The following is a 19,966-nucleotide window of genomic DNA, read 5'->3' as shown; positions in this document are numbered from 1 at the left end:
ATGAAAGCTGCGAAGTAGGGCAGCACACCTAGAATATTCCCAAGCACCATCGCTGTCGATGGTATAAATGGCTAAGTCAGTTAAAATATTGAAGTTGTAATATGCAAACCATTCATTCTCCCACAAAAAAAATGAAAAAAAACATGTCAAGATAAAGATCAGACCAACGCTTTATTGGGCTACAATGAACACTAGATATCTGTTAATTGGCTGACACTTGTAAATAATTTAAACACGTGGTAGATCCCAGGAGACACAATTTCACAAATTTTGCTCATTAAAGTACTGTTGAAATAGGTCTGTTTGTCTCATAACAAATGCTAATTCCGCAGAGCATTACATTATATATCCATTTGTGGATTACCGAATTGTTTAATTTAAATTGTTATTAAATGCAACTAGAGCTGTCACAGGAGTGACGAATACCCCCAAATGCAGCCTGGACACAGGAATGGCAAACCATTCCTTTGAAAAGAGGCCTTAACTCCAAGGTTTAACAGTTTTTCTATTTATAGTAACAGTGACCTTGACTTTGGCCCCACCAGCCCCAATATCGAACTTGACCTGTATCTTCTGATGTTTCACCTGTGTACCAAATTTTTTTCAAATTTGTCAAGCCTTTCATGAGTTATCGTCCGGAAATCGTTTTTTCTATTTTTAGTAACAGTGACCTTGACCTTGGCCCCACCAGCCCCAATATCGAACTTGACCTATATCTTCTGATGTTACACCTGTGTACCAAACTGTATCTTCTGATGTTACACCTGTGTACCAAAAATTGTTCAAATCTGTCTAGCCTTTCATGAGTTATCGTCCGGAAACTGTTTTTCTATTTTTAGTAACAGTGACCTTGACCTTGGCCCCACCAGCCCCAATATCGACCTTGACCTGTATCTTCTGATGTTACACCTGTGTAGCAAAAATTGTTCAAATCTGTCAAGCCTTTCATGAGTTATCGTCCGGAAACCATGAAAACCGACAGACTGACCGACTGACCGACCGACCGACAGACAGACCGACCGACCGACCGACCGACAGACTGACCGACCGACCGACAAGCTCACTCCTATATAACCCCTCAAACTTTGTTTGTGGGGGTATAATTACATTTAAAAGTCTGCTTCATTATAAGATAACATTAAAAGTACCCGCAGAATGCGAACAATTCCTATTTATTTTAGGTCAAATTTTACTGATTTTTCTAATTTTTTGGCATATTGTTCAGTATAGTTTAGTATTTGCTATTACTACAATAATCTTTTTCGGAAATTTCAAAAACTTTGTCCCAGACATGCCAGAGACATTCGTTTATCCCCTTTAAATTCTTTCGGCCACAGCTTGTACTGTTCATTACTTAACTATTTGTCAAGAAAACACTTTTATGCTTTTATTTATGTTGAATCTTTGAACCTATTTAAAATTTCTTTACTATTCTCAAAACACATGAAGGCCATGAGACGACCTTCACCCTATCATAGATAAAATAACACATCGTGAGAATTCCTCACACAACAAAAATTGTATGGTACCATACCGTATAACAGTACCCGGCGAATGGTGCTATTTTTCTTTCATGACTTCATGACTTGTTGCCATCAGAAAAATCTAAGGAGATTTAAGGAAAAGTTTTTTTTCCGAATTTTAACAACTGTGTGAACCATGTTTTTAGTTTGTTTTAGAGTAATATCAAAATAAATTTCAATTCATTAAAACCTAAAGTGAATGTTTATCTTGCGGATATGTCACTTGTGAAATATAGCTTTTTTGTGTTCAGTCAGTGAATTATATTGCAAGCTTACAATGAAACAAATAAATTTCCTCTATTCCTTCTTTGCAAAATATTAAGAAAAATGCCATTTTAATTGATGTTAATTTGAAAATCACATGACCAAGGTAACATCGAGATGTCTATATAATTTCTTGAAAAAAGCAAAGTGAAAGTTTACAGCTTACATTTATTAAGCAGCATGGGAAGAATTCATCAAGGCAAATATTTTGATTAAATTTCATGCTGGGGCGGATGTATTACCTCTGATTGTTTGAACATAATCTGACCATTCAGTACCATTTAATGTTTTTAGACCAATTTTTTTTTTAAGATTTGACCTCATGACGTAATTTTTGATAATTTGACCCAGTTTAAAATTGATCCAAGTGTTCGTCTAGGGGACAATTTGAGCACTGGGGTACACACTACTCAATGTCTTGAGATATGATTGATGTAATAAATGCAATTGCTGAGATACTTTAAGGCTCCAAATGGAGCTATTGAGCCAGCTGATAAAAATTCACTGAGTTGAATGTATCATCAAACCATTTTCGAGTATACCATGTTTGTGTTAAATCGAAACTCTGGAAGTAATTAATAAGTTTTGAAAGTATGCTTATAAAAGTCAGGATAATCAGGTCAATTTGGTGGATTCAATGTTTCGGAAAGTGATTTGGTAAGTAGTTTCCCATTTTCCTGCTTACCTTTTCCAAGAAGAAGCACAGGTTGGTATTGACGCAGCCTGGGTTAACGAGGACGTCCTCCAAGGCCAGTGTGTTGAGATAGGCGGTGCGTACTTCTCGGTGCCCGTGCACCACCACCAGCAAGACCCCCAGGTACACAAAATACAGTAGGAGGTCACGTAGGGTCATGTCCATTAACCACTCCAACTGTACAATTCATGGTGTACAAGTCCATTACAATTCATTGTTTGTTCATCAACATTTTTCAACTTTTTCTAACTTAGAATAGCAAGGCAGACTGATAGAAAGTTAAGAAAACAGAAACACCAATAGGCAAACATACCGGCTAACATAATTTGGCAACACATTTATACACATAAAAGTTATTATCTTAATCCAAAACTTGCTCGTTGATGCTACTGGCATCTTAAATTTTTTAAAAGTTAGAACTATCATTCATACCTTGATTCTATCCTTGATCTGTTTGAGAAGGGATTCAGACAGTGGCTTGTTATATGGGATATTGACCTCGGGCAGCTCACATACACCATTCACATACTTCTCATCCTCATCTGTAACATAACAGATTACAGATTACTCAGTATAAAGTATAAATAGCCAACAAATTTTTCATTTAAAGGTAACATACATATGTCAAAAAGTTTACAGATATATAATACAAAATTCATGTTGTTTTTACACTTGCGCTCTTACATATCTGGAGTTCAATTATGAGACAAGAAACACAAACAGCTATTAGATTGAAAAGAACTGGTGCATTTACACAAGCAAATATTTCTTGTATGATTATATAATTAAGAAGAACAGAAGAGTGTAAACAATATGACAAGGGTTGGACAAGTAGAAAGGAGGAAGGGTTGGTTGGAAGACACATATCAATTCATAATTCCTTCGCCTTATAAATTATGTTCCAATAACTTCAAGTCATATAAATTTACTCACCAATAGAAATCTCCGGTCCAAAGTCATCAAATTCAACTGTTTTCTTGAACAGCAATGTTAACACCATGGCAATTGCAAAAACCTAAAAGTACACTGATGCTTAATCAACATATGTGTTAATGTTGAAATTATTAAGTTAATTGTTTCAATATTTCTTCTTTATTTTTTACAATAGTTTCATAACCAGAAAGGGTTTTCAAAGCTACAGTGAACTTAATACCCAATCAGTTCAGCTGCATGTCTTGTGAGTAAAAAATCCAAACAAAATTGTGTGACCGTTAAAGGCTTACCTTGAGAGGTTGTGTGAGGAAGGCGCTCTGAGTGAAGCCAGTGAGGAAGGAGACAAGCCACTCAAGGCTGCGCTGGTAGCCATACTTGAGGCCGTAGAGCATCACAAAGTAGGAGGAGACTAGGGAGACCATCAAAACCAGCACCCATGCCACATATAGGAACCACCATGGCAGACTGGTAACATGGGTAGAGGGAGTTTAATCTCACATCCTTATTACCATCTAATTAATAGGCCATAACCCATACCTAGTTTTTCTATATGTAAAGAATACATCACTACGACAAATCTGTCATAATTAGAATGTATCAGATGCCATCATAAAAGTTACGGGAAAGGAATTTCTCACATTAAGACTAGATATTAACTACATGTCAATAAAAGCATAGTGCTTACAATTTTCCATTGTTCTTGCTTTCACTGGTTACCCTGATTTTTGGAAAAGTGGTCTTCGATCCAGTATTTTCTGCCATCTCTGTATCAGCCAGTCCGAAGTCTCCAGGAGACATGGAGGGACTAATGACAGCGTCGGCCTGGGTCTCATCCACCTCCTGTATTGTGGGTAGAAAGGAATTGGTGCTCTCAAAGATGTCCATAGTAGAGTCACTCCCAACTTGAATGTCTGGTATGCCTCGGTGACCAGCACTCTCCACATCAGGCTGCACATGTGCGCATGGTATGTCCAAGGATGATTTAGCATCTGAAGTTTGGACACATTAGTTCTTCTCAAGGGTTTTTTAAGTACTATTCTTTTTTTGTAGAGATATGTATGTATAACACTGTATTACAAATAATAACTCCAAAACTTCAAACACAACAAAAGGCTACTAAACTTATCTGTTTATTTTCAATCTTACTAGCAGACCCTATCTTTCTTTCTGGGCAGAGAGTGGATAAGGGATAAAGTGTATGCGTCCCACCGAAGAGGTTGCGGGTTCAAATCCCGCTTGGGTATCATTCCCTTGACCTCTTAAAATGACACAAATACTGGTTTCACCAAGAAAACAGACTTGAGAGTGATTCATATAAGATTATCCCAGAGTACACAATCAAGCTATGTAAACATATGTAAGCAAACATTCCTACCTTCAAATTCAAGCTCTTCAGACTGAGTTGCAAAGCCATGAATCATGCTGGACAGTTTTTCAGTCACTTGTTCTGCCATCTCCTGGCCCGCATCCATAAGCCTGTCAATGAAGCCTGCTCTCTCCTTGTATCTCCTAGATGTGGCCCTTACTTCGGCCTCAGTGGGGCGAGACTTCAGTTTTAGAAACAGCTGTAGTACCAGTAGGTTCACAGGGAACATAATCAGGCTGCTCTCTATACCAATCACAATAGCTGAGAGTGAGATAACCCAGCCTCCTGCTGCACCCACCTGATCTGAGGGGTCATCTGTTGATACTCCATAGAACATGATGTTAGTCAGCATTGTAGTCAACAGGAGAGACAGGGCACAGGTCAGTCTTTGGACCCGAGTGAATGTGCTGCGAGCTCGTTTGGAGAATATACTGATCCACAGGTGACCATCTCTGAGATCCTGGGAGGTCTTTACCATGAAGTTGTGCTGGCGTTTCTTCCGTAGCTCTGTCTGTGATGTTGCAGTGACAGTGGCGGAAGTGTGAAGTAGCGATCCCCGGTCAACTGCCAGCCAATCTTTGTAGATGAATGTCCATGAACTGCCTGCCTGCAAGTCTTTGATGTACACATGACTCAGGTACCTGCAATATATCATACTTTCATTAGTAATAAAAGGCATTCAAAATGTTTAAATTGACTAATGTGGAATCAATCAGAAATAGATTTTTTGACAATCCTATAACACATGGTCAAGGTACAGCCCGGACAAAGTTCGGTCGGGACAGATGGATTTATGGGACTCAACAAAGCATGCACATACATCTAACCACCATTATGATAACTATGTCTCGCTCACTGCAAGTGGGCTAGACAACTTTTTGCTAACGAAATACCCGTGTCACAAATACTTCATATTATATTTGGAATAGTTAAAAACAGTTTAAGCATCTTTCAGAATTTTTCAAATATAGGAATCCAATATTACCAGTGTGGGCTTGTGCCTGTGTTGTCATGCCAGAGGCAGAGCTCCTTCAGATCCCCCAAACTGTTTTCGGTGGTGAAAATGAACCAGTCCTCATAACCAGTCTGGAAACATGGCCGCACACTGGTAGTTAACCTTCGCTTTGGGCTGCTTTGTTCACTGCCTGAAACATTGGGTCCATGATAACTTCATCAGACACTTTAATCATAAGTGTATTTTATCATGTTAATCAATAAATTAGTAGTAGGTGTATGTACAATATCTACAATTCATCAGCAGTTTTATTTTGAAACCTTTTTTATGTTTCCAGTGTGTGCCTGACCTGTGATGGAGAAAAAAACGTTAGCAGTTGTTCCTGCCGATGTCCACCAGCCTGTGACCACGCAGACAAGGTAGAGATAGTGCTGGTTCTCCTCCCCACATAGTAACACACCCGCCTGAAAGTGGGGAAAATAGAAGTGTATTCCAGAGAACAATTTTTATGTTTTGACACGGGTAGCAACAGTGGGCATATACTGGACTTAAAACAGGAAGACATGGTAAGACTGTCACCAAAGAAGAGTTTGCAAGGAGTGAATCCCCAAATTATTAAGGATTTTGACAAATACCCTGGAAACTGATGCATTATGTGTTAGTGTGTTGAAGATGATACCATTTAGACGGCATGACAATTTTCCTTTCATCATTTATTTGAATGAAAAACATTAATATTTAAACAAATATTGTATTAGAAATGTATTATACCTTAATGTAGGAGTTAAAAAGTAAACACAACAATGGCAACTCACCAGTTCTTGGTCTTGTTTGTCAGCCCGTCTGGCCCAGTGAATGACAAAGAAGTACAGTATCCACACAATGATGACGGTAGTCACAACAATAGGGTTGTCAAAGAATGTGAGAAATAGAGCTGCGTCTGCTATTGGATCTACAAAGTTGGGTAGAACAAACACCCCACCGGAGAATGCCGTCATGTGATTACACAGGCACTGCAGCATACTGGGAGAGCTTCCGGGAGAAACCTGCAGCAAAAAAAATACCTCCAAATGCATGGGTCTTATTAAAAGTTAACATTGGACTCTAAATAATACTGCTTTACCAAAAAAAGAAATTTATTAAAGTTTTCAAATAAAATATATAAAATTTGAGCTTTTTAGCTTTTAGTTCTTCACTAAATTTTCTTAAACTTAATTTAAAATGCCACTTATGATATTACTATGACATTATTGAAAGGATGTTACCTCACAACCATCATGTAGCCATGCCTGTGCGTGTTTGTTCCAATACTTGCAGGTTAGACTGTGTGTGTATATGTGGAGGTGGAGCTCTACCCTGGCCTGACATGCCACCCCCTCCCCTTGCCCCAAGCATTCAGGAGCCACACCAGACAGCTGCCCCAGCGTCAAATTGTCATTTAGGTCAACACTTACTCCCACATTAAACTCCCCAGTAGCATTTTCTAAGGCGGAACTGTTGTAGGTGAAGAAGATCAACTTAGAGTCCTGTAACTCATTCCAATCAATGTTTGCTGATAAATTAAAACTGGAGAAGTCCTGGGCGTGCACATAAGCCATCTCAGGGTACTTAAAGCCAAACAACTGTATGTCATCCAGTGTGGGTTTGCCCTTGTCAGTGATGTAGAGCAGTAGGTTGGAAATGTTGGTCACTGTGTCAATGGAAAGCACCGTTGTTTGACCTGGCTGAATTGTGAAGTTGAAGGTGAGGATATTTGCCTGGTCAAAGTCAAATGTCACATTGTTTCCGTCCTTCACCAAATTTAAAACCAAAGTGCTGTTTTCAATCTCAACTGAGGTTTCATCTAAAATACAAAGAACAAAACAAATAAGATTAATAAGACGTAACATAATATGCTACTGAAGTTGACATTTTGGATTAGTCCAATAAAAGGTAATTTATAAAATTATTGTTATATAACAAGTGCTAACAGATTACAAGTCCAGGTTAATTGTTTTGTTTTTTTGTTATAAGTAAAAAAAATCACATTTAGACTAGGGCAAATCACTCATTGATGTTTTGTTTTAGAATAAAAGGCATATCTACCGTTTTGAGTGGGTATGTTGACAGTGATAGGCTGGAGAAGATTTTTAACAAGGATTGGACTGCTTGTGTCATCCTTTAACTCTATGGACACCACAGGGCCTTTCACTGATGTGGCACTATCGTCCCACACATACGGGTTCTTCTCCATGTACACCAACTACGTACAAGATGTAATGGCAGAATGAGGTGGCTTAAATTAACTATGTACAGGGTAACATAGTTAATGTTATTAGTTTCTATGTTTCTATCTTACTTTTTTTTACCATATGAGCATTTTAAGTTGGGGAGAGTGCTTGCTCATCTATCTTTGATCTGACAAGGGGCACAACTCAACTAGAACCATCACAAGTGTTAAGACTATCCCCACCTACAGCCCCCTCATGTTGGTTTTCAAGGGTCATTTTTTTGTCCATTCTCTAAAAATGTGCATCAAAATTATACAGTTCTACAACTAATTGCAGTGGGAAACGAAATCCCAGGTGCACAACTTCATCACCTAAATAACACAGCACCAAGGTTTTTTGACTCTTGGTAATATAGTTTTGGAATTTTCAGCGACACAATTCCAGAAATGCCAAATTTTGCTAATTCAAGGCTCATAACTCTGGTTTGACTAATTGCAGTAGGAAACAAAACCCATAGTGCACAACTTCATTACCCCATTATCATTCCCCTATGGTTTCATGAATCTAGGTAAATAATAGAGTTTTGGAGTATTGAGCGACAGAAGTCCAGAAAATTCCAGTGCCATAACTCTAGTTTTACAAAATGCAGCGGGAAACAAAACCCCAGGTGCACAGTTTAATCACCCCAGTTACATTCCATCAAAGTTTCATGCCATTAGGTAATATAGAATATAAATTTAGAGTTTTGAGAGACACAAGTTTGCATAATACTTACAGATGGAAAGGAAGGAGGGAAGGACAATGGCAAATCTTTATGCCCTCTCCCCTCCCCCATTTTTGTTGGGGGCATAAAAAATCTCTGGGTATTTTTTTACAATAAACCTTTGCCATTAGACCGCTTGCATGACCGCCCAACAATCCTTACAATTCTCCCTTCAAACTTTATTTGTAGGCATATAACAATTTCACTATGTAGTCTTGCTACACTAACTGTGTCCATCTTTTTGTTACAACATTTCCAGATTAAGAACTTTGACAAAATTTCAGAAGATAATTTGAATCTCTACTCTCACCTGGAGCCCAGCCTCTGAAAGTAGCCCTAAGTCTATAGCAGGTGACAGCTTGACCCCTGCTGTAATACTCTGTGTCTTCAGCCCAATGGACAACTCTTCGGAGCCCAGCCCGGCACTGTCGACCTTGCTCACCCCAAGGGTGAGGCTGTCTGTGTACATGTTAGTGCTGGCCGTGCCAAGGACCTGTTTTGTTATCAGTGTTTTGCTCAGGATGTCTATCACTCCCAGCAGACGTTCTGTGCTGCTCTTCAACTACAGTAAACAGTAAACATGTTTGTTATTACACTTCAAAATGAATCACTGACCCTTAAAGTGGAATATGTATTGAATCATATATTGAAATAAAATGTTTTCAACTGTGCTCCATTTTGCAACAATGATTTACAAATCTTTAACAAGGATACATACTGAGGCATGTAGGCAACCTTATCTTAAGAAGATATTTTAACCCACATTGTGTTTTTGTGACATTGATACAGTGGTGTTCTTCATCTGAACTTGACCAGTGTCTGTCTTCACATCCAGAAGTTGGCTCACACTAGACAGGATTAAACTGGAAAATGAAGACAAACAAATCAAAGGTAACTAACATTTGCTAGAACTTTTATTAAGCTCAAACACATTCATAATCAATGCTATCAAATTGTTCGAAATTAATTCAGTCAAAATAAGTTTAAAACAAAACAAAACATTATACAATAATTGCCCCGATAGAGCCACAGTTACTCATTCTGCTGCTTTAACCAACAACCACAATTACTCACCCTGCTACTTCAACCACCACAGTTACTCATCCTTCAGCTTCAACCACCACAGTTACTCACCCTGCTGCATTAACCTCCACAGTTACTCACCATGCTGCTTCAACAACCCCAGTTACTCACCCTGCTGCTTCAACAACCCCAGTTACTCACCCTGCTGCTTCAACCATCACAATTACTCACCCTGCTGCTTCAACAACCCCAGTTACTCACCCTGCTGCTTCAACCTCCACAGTTACTCACCCTGCTGCTTCAACCACCACAGTTACTCACCCTGCTGCTTCAACAACCCCAGTTACTCACCCTGCTGCTTCAACCATCACAATTACTCACCCTGCTGCTTCAACAACCCCAGTTACTCACCCTGCTGCTTCAACCACCACAGTATCTCAACCTGGTGCTTCAACCTCCACAGTTACTCACCATGCTGTTTCAACCTCCACAGTTACTCACCATGCTGCTTCAACAACCCCAGTTACTCACCCTGCTGCTTCAACAATCCCAGTTACTCATTGTTGCTTCAACCACCGCAGTTACTCACCCTGCTGCTTCAACCTCCACAGTTACTCACCCTGCTGCTTCAACCTCCACAGTTACTCACCCTGCTGCTTCAACCTCCACAGTTACTCACCCTGCTGCTTCAACAACCCCAGTTACTCACCCTGCTGCTTCAACCATCACAATTACTCACCCTGCTGCTTCAACAACCCCAGTTACTCACCCTGCTGCTTCAACCACCACAGTTACTCACCCTGCTGCTTCAACCTCCACAGTTACTCACCATGCTGCTTCAACAACCCCAGTTACTCACCCTGCTGCTTCAACAACCCCAGTTACTCACCCTGCTGCTTCAACCATCACAATTACTCACCCTGCTGCTTCAACAACCCCAGTTACTCACTTTGTTGCTTCAACCACCCCAGCTACTCACTCTGCTGCTTCAACAACCCCAGTTACTCACCCTGCTGCTTCAACCACCACAGTATCTCAACCTGGTGCTTCAACCTCCACAGTTACTCACCCTGCTGTTTCAACCTCCACAGTTACTCACCATGCTGCTTCAACAACCCTGCTTCAACCTCCACAGTTACTCACAATGCTGTTTCAACAACCCCAGTTACTCACCCTGCTGCTTCAACCTCCACAGTTACTCACCATGCTGCTTCAACAACCCCAGTTACTCACCCTGCTGCTTCAACCACCCCAGTTACTCACTTTGTTGCTTCAACCACCCCAGTTACTCACCCTGCTGCTTCAACAACCCCAGTTACTCACCCTGCTGCTTCAACCTCCACAGTTACTCACCCTGCTGCTTCAACAACCCCAGTTACTCACCCTGCTGCTTCAACAACCCCAGTTACTCACCCTGCTGCTTCAACAACCCCAGTTACTCACCCTGCTGCTTCAACCTTCACAGCTACTCACTCTGCTGTTTCAACCATCACAGTTACTCAACCCGCAGTTTTAACCACCACAGTTCAGGCGCGTAGGAAGGACATTGACAATGGGACCGCGGAAGGGGTGTGATGGGGAGGGGTGTCCCCTCCCGTCGAGATTTTTTTTCAATTTTAAGCATTGAAAGACTCGATTTCCAGTGAGTTCAGGTTTTATTTACATGTTTTATCTGAACCTTTTTTCGGTTAAAATAACATTATGAGCGACATGTTAATTATTGCACAATCTTAAATGATTATAAACGCCAGTATTTATTTGCTTTTAATATTCATATTTGCGCAGTCTCACAATGTATGTTAAATAACAAATTAGCGCAGTTTACTTCTTCATATTGAAGCCACGAGTGACTTTGAAACCATTGCGAGTTGAATGCCCCGTGTTCAGTTTTTTTAGTGCCAAAAGATCTCTTTGGAAATTTAAAACTGTCAGGCAGATTTGGACCGTCCATTTTAAAGTCAAACTTTAATGTGACGAGTTTGAACAAATACATAATGCTGGCTATTTAATGACAATTCTATTTTAACAAGTAATTGCAATTATTATTATCAACTACAGTTTTTGAAACATCAAAAACGATACAAATAATTACTGTCCTATTGCCTCTTCTTCACTTACCCATCTTTAATAATCTGCCGCCTGTTTTCACGCCATTCACACGCCAATATGCTAGATGGTCACAGGTTTAATCATGACATGGTGACCTGTTTATTCAATATCGTGTCAGACTGGTATTGATCTATATGCGCATAGCATTATTTAAAATACGAGTATTAAGAAAATCAGTGACAAATATTCGCGGCCCCATTGCCGTTACTAGCCAGAATATTGGGGCTGCGTGTGCGGCCCCTGCGGCCACAGCTCCTACGCGCCTGCAGTTACTCACCCTGCTGTTTTAACCACCACAGTTACTCATCCTGCTGTTCAAAACACCTTAGTAAAGCTGCTACAGTTACCCTGCTGTTTCAACCACTTTAGTTGAGCTGCCACAGTTACTAATCCTGCCTTTTCAACCACTGAAGTGGAGATACCACAGTTACTCACCCTGCTGTTTCAACCACTTCAGCGGATGACACCGAGCTGCTCTGGGTATCAAAGGAGAGTGCAAGTTCTTGTGCCACTTCTGCAGCAACATCCTACAAGGGGGAGAGGATTATTAGCAAAACTACTACAGTTGACCTCAAACAACTTCCACTCCTCAAATTATGGATATCCAATCGGAAGAACAAGGGCACAAATTTAATTCCCTATACATGTATATGTTTGTATTCACAAAGGTACAAATATTGGGGGCGTGAACTGTTGATAATAAGTGCATAAATTTTGTTGGACTATTATAAGTGCCTGAGAGCGTTGCCAACATTTCTATCAAATTTCATTATAGATAAATGCACAAAATGCCATTATTTTCATGAATCCTTTACATATGAAGCAATCAGGGCTTCTAAAATTTTGGAACCTCAATCGGTCCGGATCCGGCCACAATTGGTTTAGATCCGGCGACACCCCCCCCCCCCCCCCCCCCGAAAAAAGAAAGGCCTTTTCAAAAGTCCGATTATTTAGAAATGTCACACATTTTCACGACATCTTTTCTCTCAATATTTTTCGTGATATCGCAATTCTTTAGAGGGTTCTAGAGCCACATAGCCGATTCAGATAGTCATTGATACAAGCTTAATTCAAATGAGATTCTCATCGAGTTCTGCGGCATTTCTAATAAGAACGACATAATACATATCTAGATTTATAATCGGGGCATCAAGCTATCAGTGTGATATGAACAACGATTTTTTTCATTACTGCGAATTGAAATGCTGAAAGAGGCGCACTCAGCATCCAGACTATGTAGTTAATCAAGCGTGTCGCTGTTGATATCCTATATATGACTGGGTTTTGATTAACATATTCCATATAAACAGCCGCTTTAGAGTCTTTGACGATTTTTGTGTTGGCGACACTACGTTATAGGGAACACAATAAATATCCAAATGTTAAAAAACGTTCCCCGTGCATTATTGTGGCTAGGATTAACAATGGCATATGGAATTTAAAAGAACAATTTAAATTTAACAGTTTGGTAATCAACAAAGAGATATATCATGTAATGATCGACGACGACATAGCATATTGTATCTTCTGCGACCTACCAATACATGTCATTGGACCGATTGGAAGCGTCTGCTAATTAACAGATAGGCTATAGCGGAAAAAGCAGCTGGTCGCATTAGTCACATGGTAACGAAGACACCGTTATGACTTATTGGGGGTATTTTGAATGTGTGAATTACCCATAAATATTCGTGTATTACAATTTCTGCAACTTTTACTGGCCGTCGTTTTGGACCAAAATTATAAAAAAAATGAGAAAATTTCGGACGGATATTTTTTACACTTTTTGAAACTGAAATCGGTCTGGCTTGGTCAAAATCGGTCCACACTGGCAAATTGCCGGTTTTTAGAAGCCCTGGAAGCAATGTCACATCGGTTCCTATTTTTGAAATTCTATTAATGCAAAATGCATAGAAAAAAAGCAACTTAGTCTCACACAATTTAAGAGATATCATTATATATGCTTCAGTATTTCTTCCTGAAATATCATCTTATTCCATATATATGTTGTAAGGCACAAAAGCCTTGGTGTTGCTGTTATCATTGTTACATCTTTTCTAGGTTGTTCGTGCAAACCAAACATGTAAACGGATATAATTGAAACCATGGTCGTGATTGTATGCAGTTACTTACTTAAGTGTTCAATCTTTTACCCTGTTATTTCTTTTATCAACTTTTTTTAAGAATGATTACTAAAATTGATAGAATATTCTTAATTGAATGACCAATTACATAATATCAGCTGCGCATTGCAGTAATAACAAATCATAAATAATAATTATTTATCATAATTATTTATTTTCAAAACAATTTACAAAAACATAACATTACATAAGCATTGTTCACAACAGTTCAAAACACATTTCTTCACAAAGCAGCATTATTAGTCAGGTAGCAAATGTATTCAGTCCTGTACATGGTCAAGACCATGCTGGCCCAGACAGCTGCTGCCTTGTCCTGCGTCATGCTGCCACCTGCTGGTGATGATGTCACTGGTGATGTCATCAGCTCACTGCTGTCAAGTTGGAAATTGATGGAATGGGCAGTGGTCTACACCTGCAAGACGTTTATTATTGTTATATTTTTATAAGCTAATTAAAGATTAAAGATTAAGGATATCACTGAGAATAGATTTTAATATAACAATTATTAGAATATATAATTCAATTATTCACTGATACCTTATCTAGGTACTATATAATCTGTTATATTGTATTTTACCAATACTGAACTGAGGAAAACAGAGTTATAAACTTAATTTGATCTCAAAGACTTTAGACCAATCCAAGCCCACTTGTTGCTTGAGTATGTGGTGAACATGATGTGTACGCCCTCACATACGGACAGACAGAGGAGCAGACATAGCCCCTCAAACTTGTAAAAATAATCATATAGCATTTAAATAATTATGGCACATTTATTTAATCATTTAACAGTATTACATTGAATCTTTAGTACATCTAGATCCTCCTGATTTACCTATGACTGCTATGTTGTTGTTGCTTGCATGAGACACCAGCTGTTCTCTTAGGATTGAGGCTGCTCTTACTAGCTCCATGTTTCTGGCTTTGTAGAGTTTGGTGTGCTTTCAATTGTAGTCACAGAAAGTGAAATCAATTGTGTAAGTTTATTTACACTCACACTCAGGCCTTGCCCATTCGGCAAGTTCTCCGATAACAGTGTAAGCCATTTTAAATTTTAGGAGCATAGTGCACAGACAGAATGTAACCCTGCTTAGAGCTACCCTGGTTCTTTGATGTTCACCAGTGTATAGCACTGTCACACGGTTTCCCCAATTCAACGCCCCTCCTGGAAGACGATCAGTATTTTTTAGTGGTGCGACAGGGAAGAGAACCTGTGACCTCTGGATTGACAGCAATTGAGCTCTGTGCTGGATTTCATCATTAAGATTCATTGTAAGGGGCCATTTTAAAGTTCAAGAAGTTGTTTTTAATAGATTAGAGCTTTTAATCATATGCACACTTTAATGGCCTTTAAAACCTTTTTTTATTAAAAATTTGAAAGCTTGGTTGTTGCATTTTCAATGTACAAATATCTTATCTTCATATCTGTTACTTGGAAAGTTATCTTCTCTAGTTTTAGTTTATGCATTGTCATATTCAACTTCAATCTATAGAGAATTTTAAACTTCCACTTAAGTATATATGTTTAAAAAGTATACTTTATCATTTCTGAATTTACAAACCAAACCTGAGCTCAAATTTAGAAGCACTGAAATACAATACACATGTACCATTTTTCTGTATAGCTACGAATTATAAAGTACCGGCAAGCAAATTTGCAAACTGACTTTAGAACAACTTGGATGACTTGAATACATGAGTATCCATGACATTTCATTTGAACCCAATCCCTTTTCTATCACATTGAGTCGAATACAAGATTAAGTTGAATTGTACATTTCCTTTGATAAGAAGTCTAATCTTTATTTTCTTCAACAAAATTGGATGAACTTCTTCTAAAGCTGGTCTTAATTATTGGTGGAATGATATTATAAAAATATGGTAAACATTTGATGTTGTTATATTTACCACCTCTCAAGCAGTGTGATTTACAAAATCACCAACAACCTTCAAAGGCTTGTTCATTTTCTTCACTTTGAGATGTTTTCTATCATATTTTCATAAAAAAGTGCCCACTTTATTTGGCTTTTATACACAGTTCTTGAAAAACAATACTGAAGGATACTACCCAGTTTAATTGATTCAGTCTGAGGCAATCAAGTACTTAAAAGGTCTGACAGTGAGTGGCTCAATTTGTCAAATTCACCTTAAAACATGTGAATTATTGTATTCAAACAAGAATCATATTTATCTCATCACTAAAAAAATAATTAACTACAAAAAGGCATATGCATTCATTGGTTAAATGTAAGCCATCATTGAGCAACAATTTAAAGACTAGGGAGAGCCAGCTGACCTGTGTTTCTTCTGTAAGTTCTGCAGGAGCCTGTGTGATCTTGGACAGGACACCGGCTATCTGATTGACCTCATCTGTACTCGTCTCATTGCCCATTACTCCTGCTAGGGTATCCACCACCGCTGTACGAATCTAACACACACACACTCACAGAGTCAGCAATATAAACGTCAAAATATTTTTTTTTAAAGACATAGGTAAACGACAGGCTGAACTTTTCCATTTAAAACCCTTAAATACAAAACATTTCATGGTGAGATGGATTTTATAATTTTCATTTAACTGTACAGTTGGAAAAAAATATTTCATTTGGTTTCATATTTATCAGTGTTAAGCTCATCTTCTGGCTTAGGGTTTTGCCATATTGCCTTACCAATGCTCTGTCTTCAGTCTCTGGTCCAGTATCTTCATTCACTGTGGACATTATGTCATCCATCAACTCCACGGCACCTAAGTTTAACAACAACACGCATATTTGCAGTTATTTACCGAGTACAACATAAAAACAGGTACAGGTACAATATTTCATGGACATTTATCCAATGTTATTATATGGGAATATATCCAATCTTTTAAAAAAAAATTATTTCGTGGGCTTTTATCCAATCTTATTTCATGGACATTTATCCAATCTTATTTGCTGTGCCTTTATCCAATCTTATTTCATTGGCATTTATCCAATCTTATTTCATGGACATTTATCCAATCTTATTTCATGGGCATTTATCCAATCTTATTTCATGGACATTTATCCAATCTTATTTCATGAGCTTTTATCCAATCTTATTTTGTGGGCATTTATCCAATCTTATTTCGTGGGCATTTATCCAATCTTATTTCGTGGGCATTTATCCAATCTTATTTTGTGGGCATTTATCCAATCTTATTTCGTGGGCATTTATCCAATCTTATTTCGTGGGCATTTATCCAATCTTATTTCGTGGGCATTTATCCAATCTTATTTCGTGGGCATTTATCCAATCTTATTTTGTGGGCATTTATCCAATCTTATTTCGTGGGCATTTATCCAATCTTATTTTGTGGGCATTTATCCAATCTTATTTCGTGGGCATTTATCCAATCTTATTTCGTGGGCATTTATCCAATCTTATTTCGTGGGCATTTATCCAATCTTGAATAAAAAGGTCAACCTGCCTTTCCCATGAAGTGTGTTACATCATATTAACATTTTTCTTTTTCTTTTTTTGTGAGAAATAAAGATGCTATAAACTATCTGTGTTTCCGCCTGTAATGGTTTCACTCAACGAAACAGCTTTAGCCTAGCATTTTGCGTTATTTGGTTTCTGCCTCTCTGTATATGAAAAAGTTTGCTGCCTTTTTCTTAATTATTCACAATTTCAAAAATGGAACAAGAGGGCCAAGTTGGCGGTGTCTGTTGTCGAAATACGACACATTTCAATGCATACATGACTGTGTAAATCTCTCGCAGTTGCTTGTTTGGACTGCACTTGATGGGACTTACATTTAGTCATAATAAATAACCATTGATATTTGTAGATTAATAAATGTCATGATTAATGAAATGTGTATTGAAACCTGCCATTTGAAGTAAAACGTGATCATAAGAAAAAATAAAAACAAACAAAGTTAGTTGTTATAAATTATTTCAATTCTGATAGGTAACGTCATGTCAGCTAAACCGCATTACCTTAATTGTTCTAATTACCAACCTACCTCCAAAAAAGAGAGCTCAGATGACACAAAAATTGGTATATTCTTCTTAGAAATATCAGCAATTTTCTTAAAGCAACTCAACAAATTTCATCGATATTTGACACTTTCTCATTAAAAAGTCTATACAAAGAACACCAGATTTTAGGGGCAAATTTAGGGGGTCAACATAAAAGCAGATCAACTAATAGGTGGAAAAATACAGTAATCATATTGACAATAAACATTACATTAATATATGCAGACATGTTTCACTGATATTTAAAATCGCAAGATTGCAGACAATTGAAAACAAGCACTAATCATTTAGATTCTTTCTAGTATGACCCCTTTTAATATGTGTACAGCTTCACATCTTAAACAAATAATTAATTGATGTTTCACTTTTATTCATATCTGAAAGATTGGATTTATTCCAACATTTTGACAGCCTTGATCACACTGAAATTTTCAAACCAACAACATTTTGTGTGAAAATGAAGTACATGAAAATGGGGGGAAGGTTACAAAATAATGAACAGTGCTTAGTTTGTACAAAAACATACTTGTTAATATAAACACTGAGTAATGATAATCAGCATTTTCTCTGCATTTCAATATGAGCATACCATCTGTGTCCCCATTGTTGACAAGGGTGGCCAAAGCGGAGTCCTGTCCAGTGTTGGTCACATCAATCAGGCCCTTAACAACATCAGCAGATTTCATCTGCACCGGCGAGGCACCAGATCGATATACCTTCATGAGTTAACTACTTTATTAGTTTTAGTATACCTGTTGGAGGTTATGCAAATGTTTGAATAAAATGTTCCAATCTTAAAACAAATGGTAACACCAACATATTCTAAACTAGAGCTATCACTGGATGTGATTTATATCCCCACTATGCCACCTTCTAAGAGTAAGAAGCATCACTGGGAGTGATGTATGATCCTTGAAAGCCCTATGTCGGTGAGATGGCATCAATTAAGTTTTGGGTACTAATAGGGTTGCTAAAAATATAAGCTAAATCTGTCTGGGCACATTGACCCGGACACTATAACATCTGTAAATAATGCAAGAAAATTTTGTTTTAGTTTTCAAATGCATGCAACAGTTTTTAATTGAGTTGACCAACAACAAAGTAATGTTTCTTTGTCCATTGACAAAAAGTAAAAAAAATAAATAACAAAAGCATTCATGGACTGCCATATCCTGCTGCCAAAAAGAGTTTGAAATAAATTCCTCAATGACTTTTTTAAGTTATGCTCAGGGCAAAAAAATAAGTATGAAAATTAAGAAAGGTCAATAACTCAAAAATTACTGCAGCCAGAGCCATGGTTCCTATCCACTGCACTTCTCCTCAATGAGATCTTTCTGTATAATTATGTAGTTTGAAGTCTGAATACCTCAAAGACTTTTCAAACTGTGCTCTGGACAAAAATAAGTATGAAAATTACAAACAGCAATAGCTAAAAAATACTGCACTCCTTCCAAATGAGAACTATCTGAATATGAAGTTTGAAGTGAATACCGCAAAGACTTTAATTTATGCTCACGAAAAAAAAACAAGTATGAAAATTAACAAAGAGCAATAATTAAAAGTACTGCAGCTTGATTTATTGTTTCTGAGCATTGCACTTCTCCTTAATGAGATCTAATTGTATATGAAGTTTGAAGTCAGTACCTCAAAAACATAATTATTGAGGAATGGGGAAAAGTAGTTTCCTATATATAGCCCACACCACTACATTCTGGGGATATCATAACCAATTTACAATAAAGCTTATATAAATGGCAACAATACAACTTTCCAAAATAAAGCAAAGACTACAAACTTGCAATTACAACACCATTAATGCTGTGTACCTGCACATATGTACTGAAAGAGACTGCTGCCCCGTTGCTGAGTGCTGCCTTGACTTCTACTTCAAGCATGAAGTCCAATTTCTTACGGCCATTAGCAAGTTTGATCCCCTCCACATGACTGTAGGGGCCTCTGTACACCTGATAAACTA

At 37.9% G+C, this 19,966-nt stretch overlaps 1 protein-coding gene across 1 annotated transcript in view; it reads right to left on the bottom strand.

Moving 5' to 3' along the window:
- The window catches only part of LOC128226182 (polycystic kidney disease protein 1-like 2), a 33,820-nt gene that overhangs the window by 8,308 nt on the left and 5,546 nt on the right, over positions 1–19,966 (bottom strand). Inside the window, exons 6-23 of the mRNA XM_052936073.1 lie at positions 19,818–19,963; positions 18,581–18,707; positions 16,654–16,730; positions 16,281–16,412; positions 12,276–12,367; positions 9,496–9,571; positions 9,019–9,264; positions 7,821–7,977; positions 7,001–7,566; positions 6,551–6,781; positions 6,085–6,199; positions 5,766–5,925; positions 4,790–5,421; positions 4,100–4,403; positions 3,705–3,879; positions 3,415–3,496; positions 2,914–3,023; positions 2,469–2,658 (exon numbers count right to left, since the gene is read on the bottom strand). Of these exons, the coding sequence (XP_052792033.1) occupies positions 2,469–2,658; positions 2,914–3,023; positions 3,415–3,496; positions 3,705–3,879; positions 4,100–4,403; positions 4,790–5,421; positions 5,766–5,925; positions 6,085–6,199; positions 6,551–6,781; positions 7,001–7,566; positions 7,821–7,977; positions 9,019–9,264; positions 9,496–9,571; positions 12,276–12,367; positions 16,281–16,412; positions 16,654–16,730; positions 18,581–18,707; positions 19,818–19,963 (3,618 nt within the window). The remainder of the gene's footprint in view (positions 1–2,468; positions 2,659–2,913; positions 3,024–3,414; positions 3,497–3,704; positions 3,880–4,099; positions 4,404–4,789; positions 5,422–5,765; positions 5,926–6,084; positions 6,200–6,550; positions 6,782–7,000; positions 7,567–7,820; positions 7,978–9,018; positions 9,265–9,495; positions 9,572–12,275; positions 12,368–16,280; positions 16,413–16,653; positions 16,731–18,580; positions 18,708–19,817; positions 19,964–19,966) is intronic.

Source organism: Mya arenaria, chromosome 3 (genome assembly GCF_026914265.1).
Source record: "Mya arenaria isolate MELC-2E11 chromosome 3, ASM2691426v1".
Classification (NCBI taxonomy): Eukaryota; Metazoa; Mollusca; class Bivalvia; order Myida; family Myidae; genus Mya; species Mya arenaria.
Note: the sequence above shows the minus strand (reverse complement) of the source record. Positions and strands in the feature narration are given on the sequence as shown.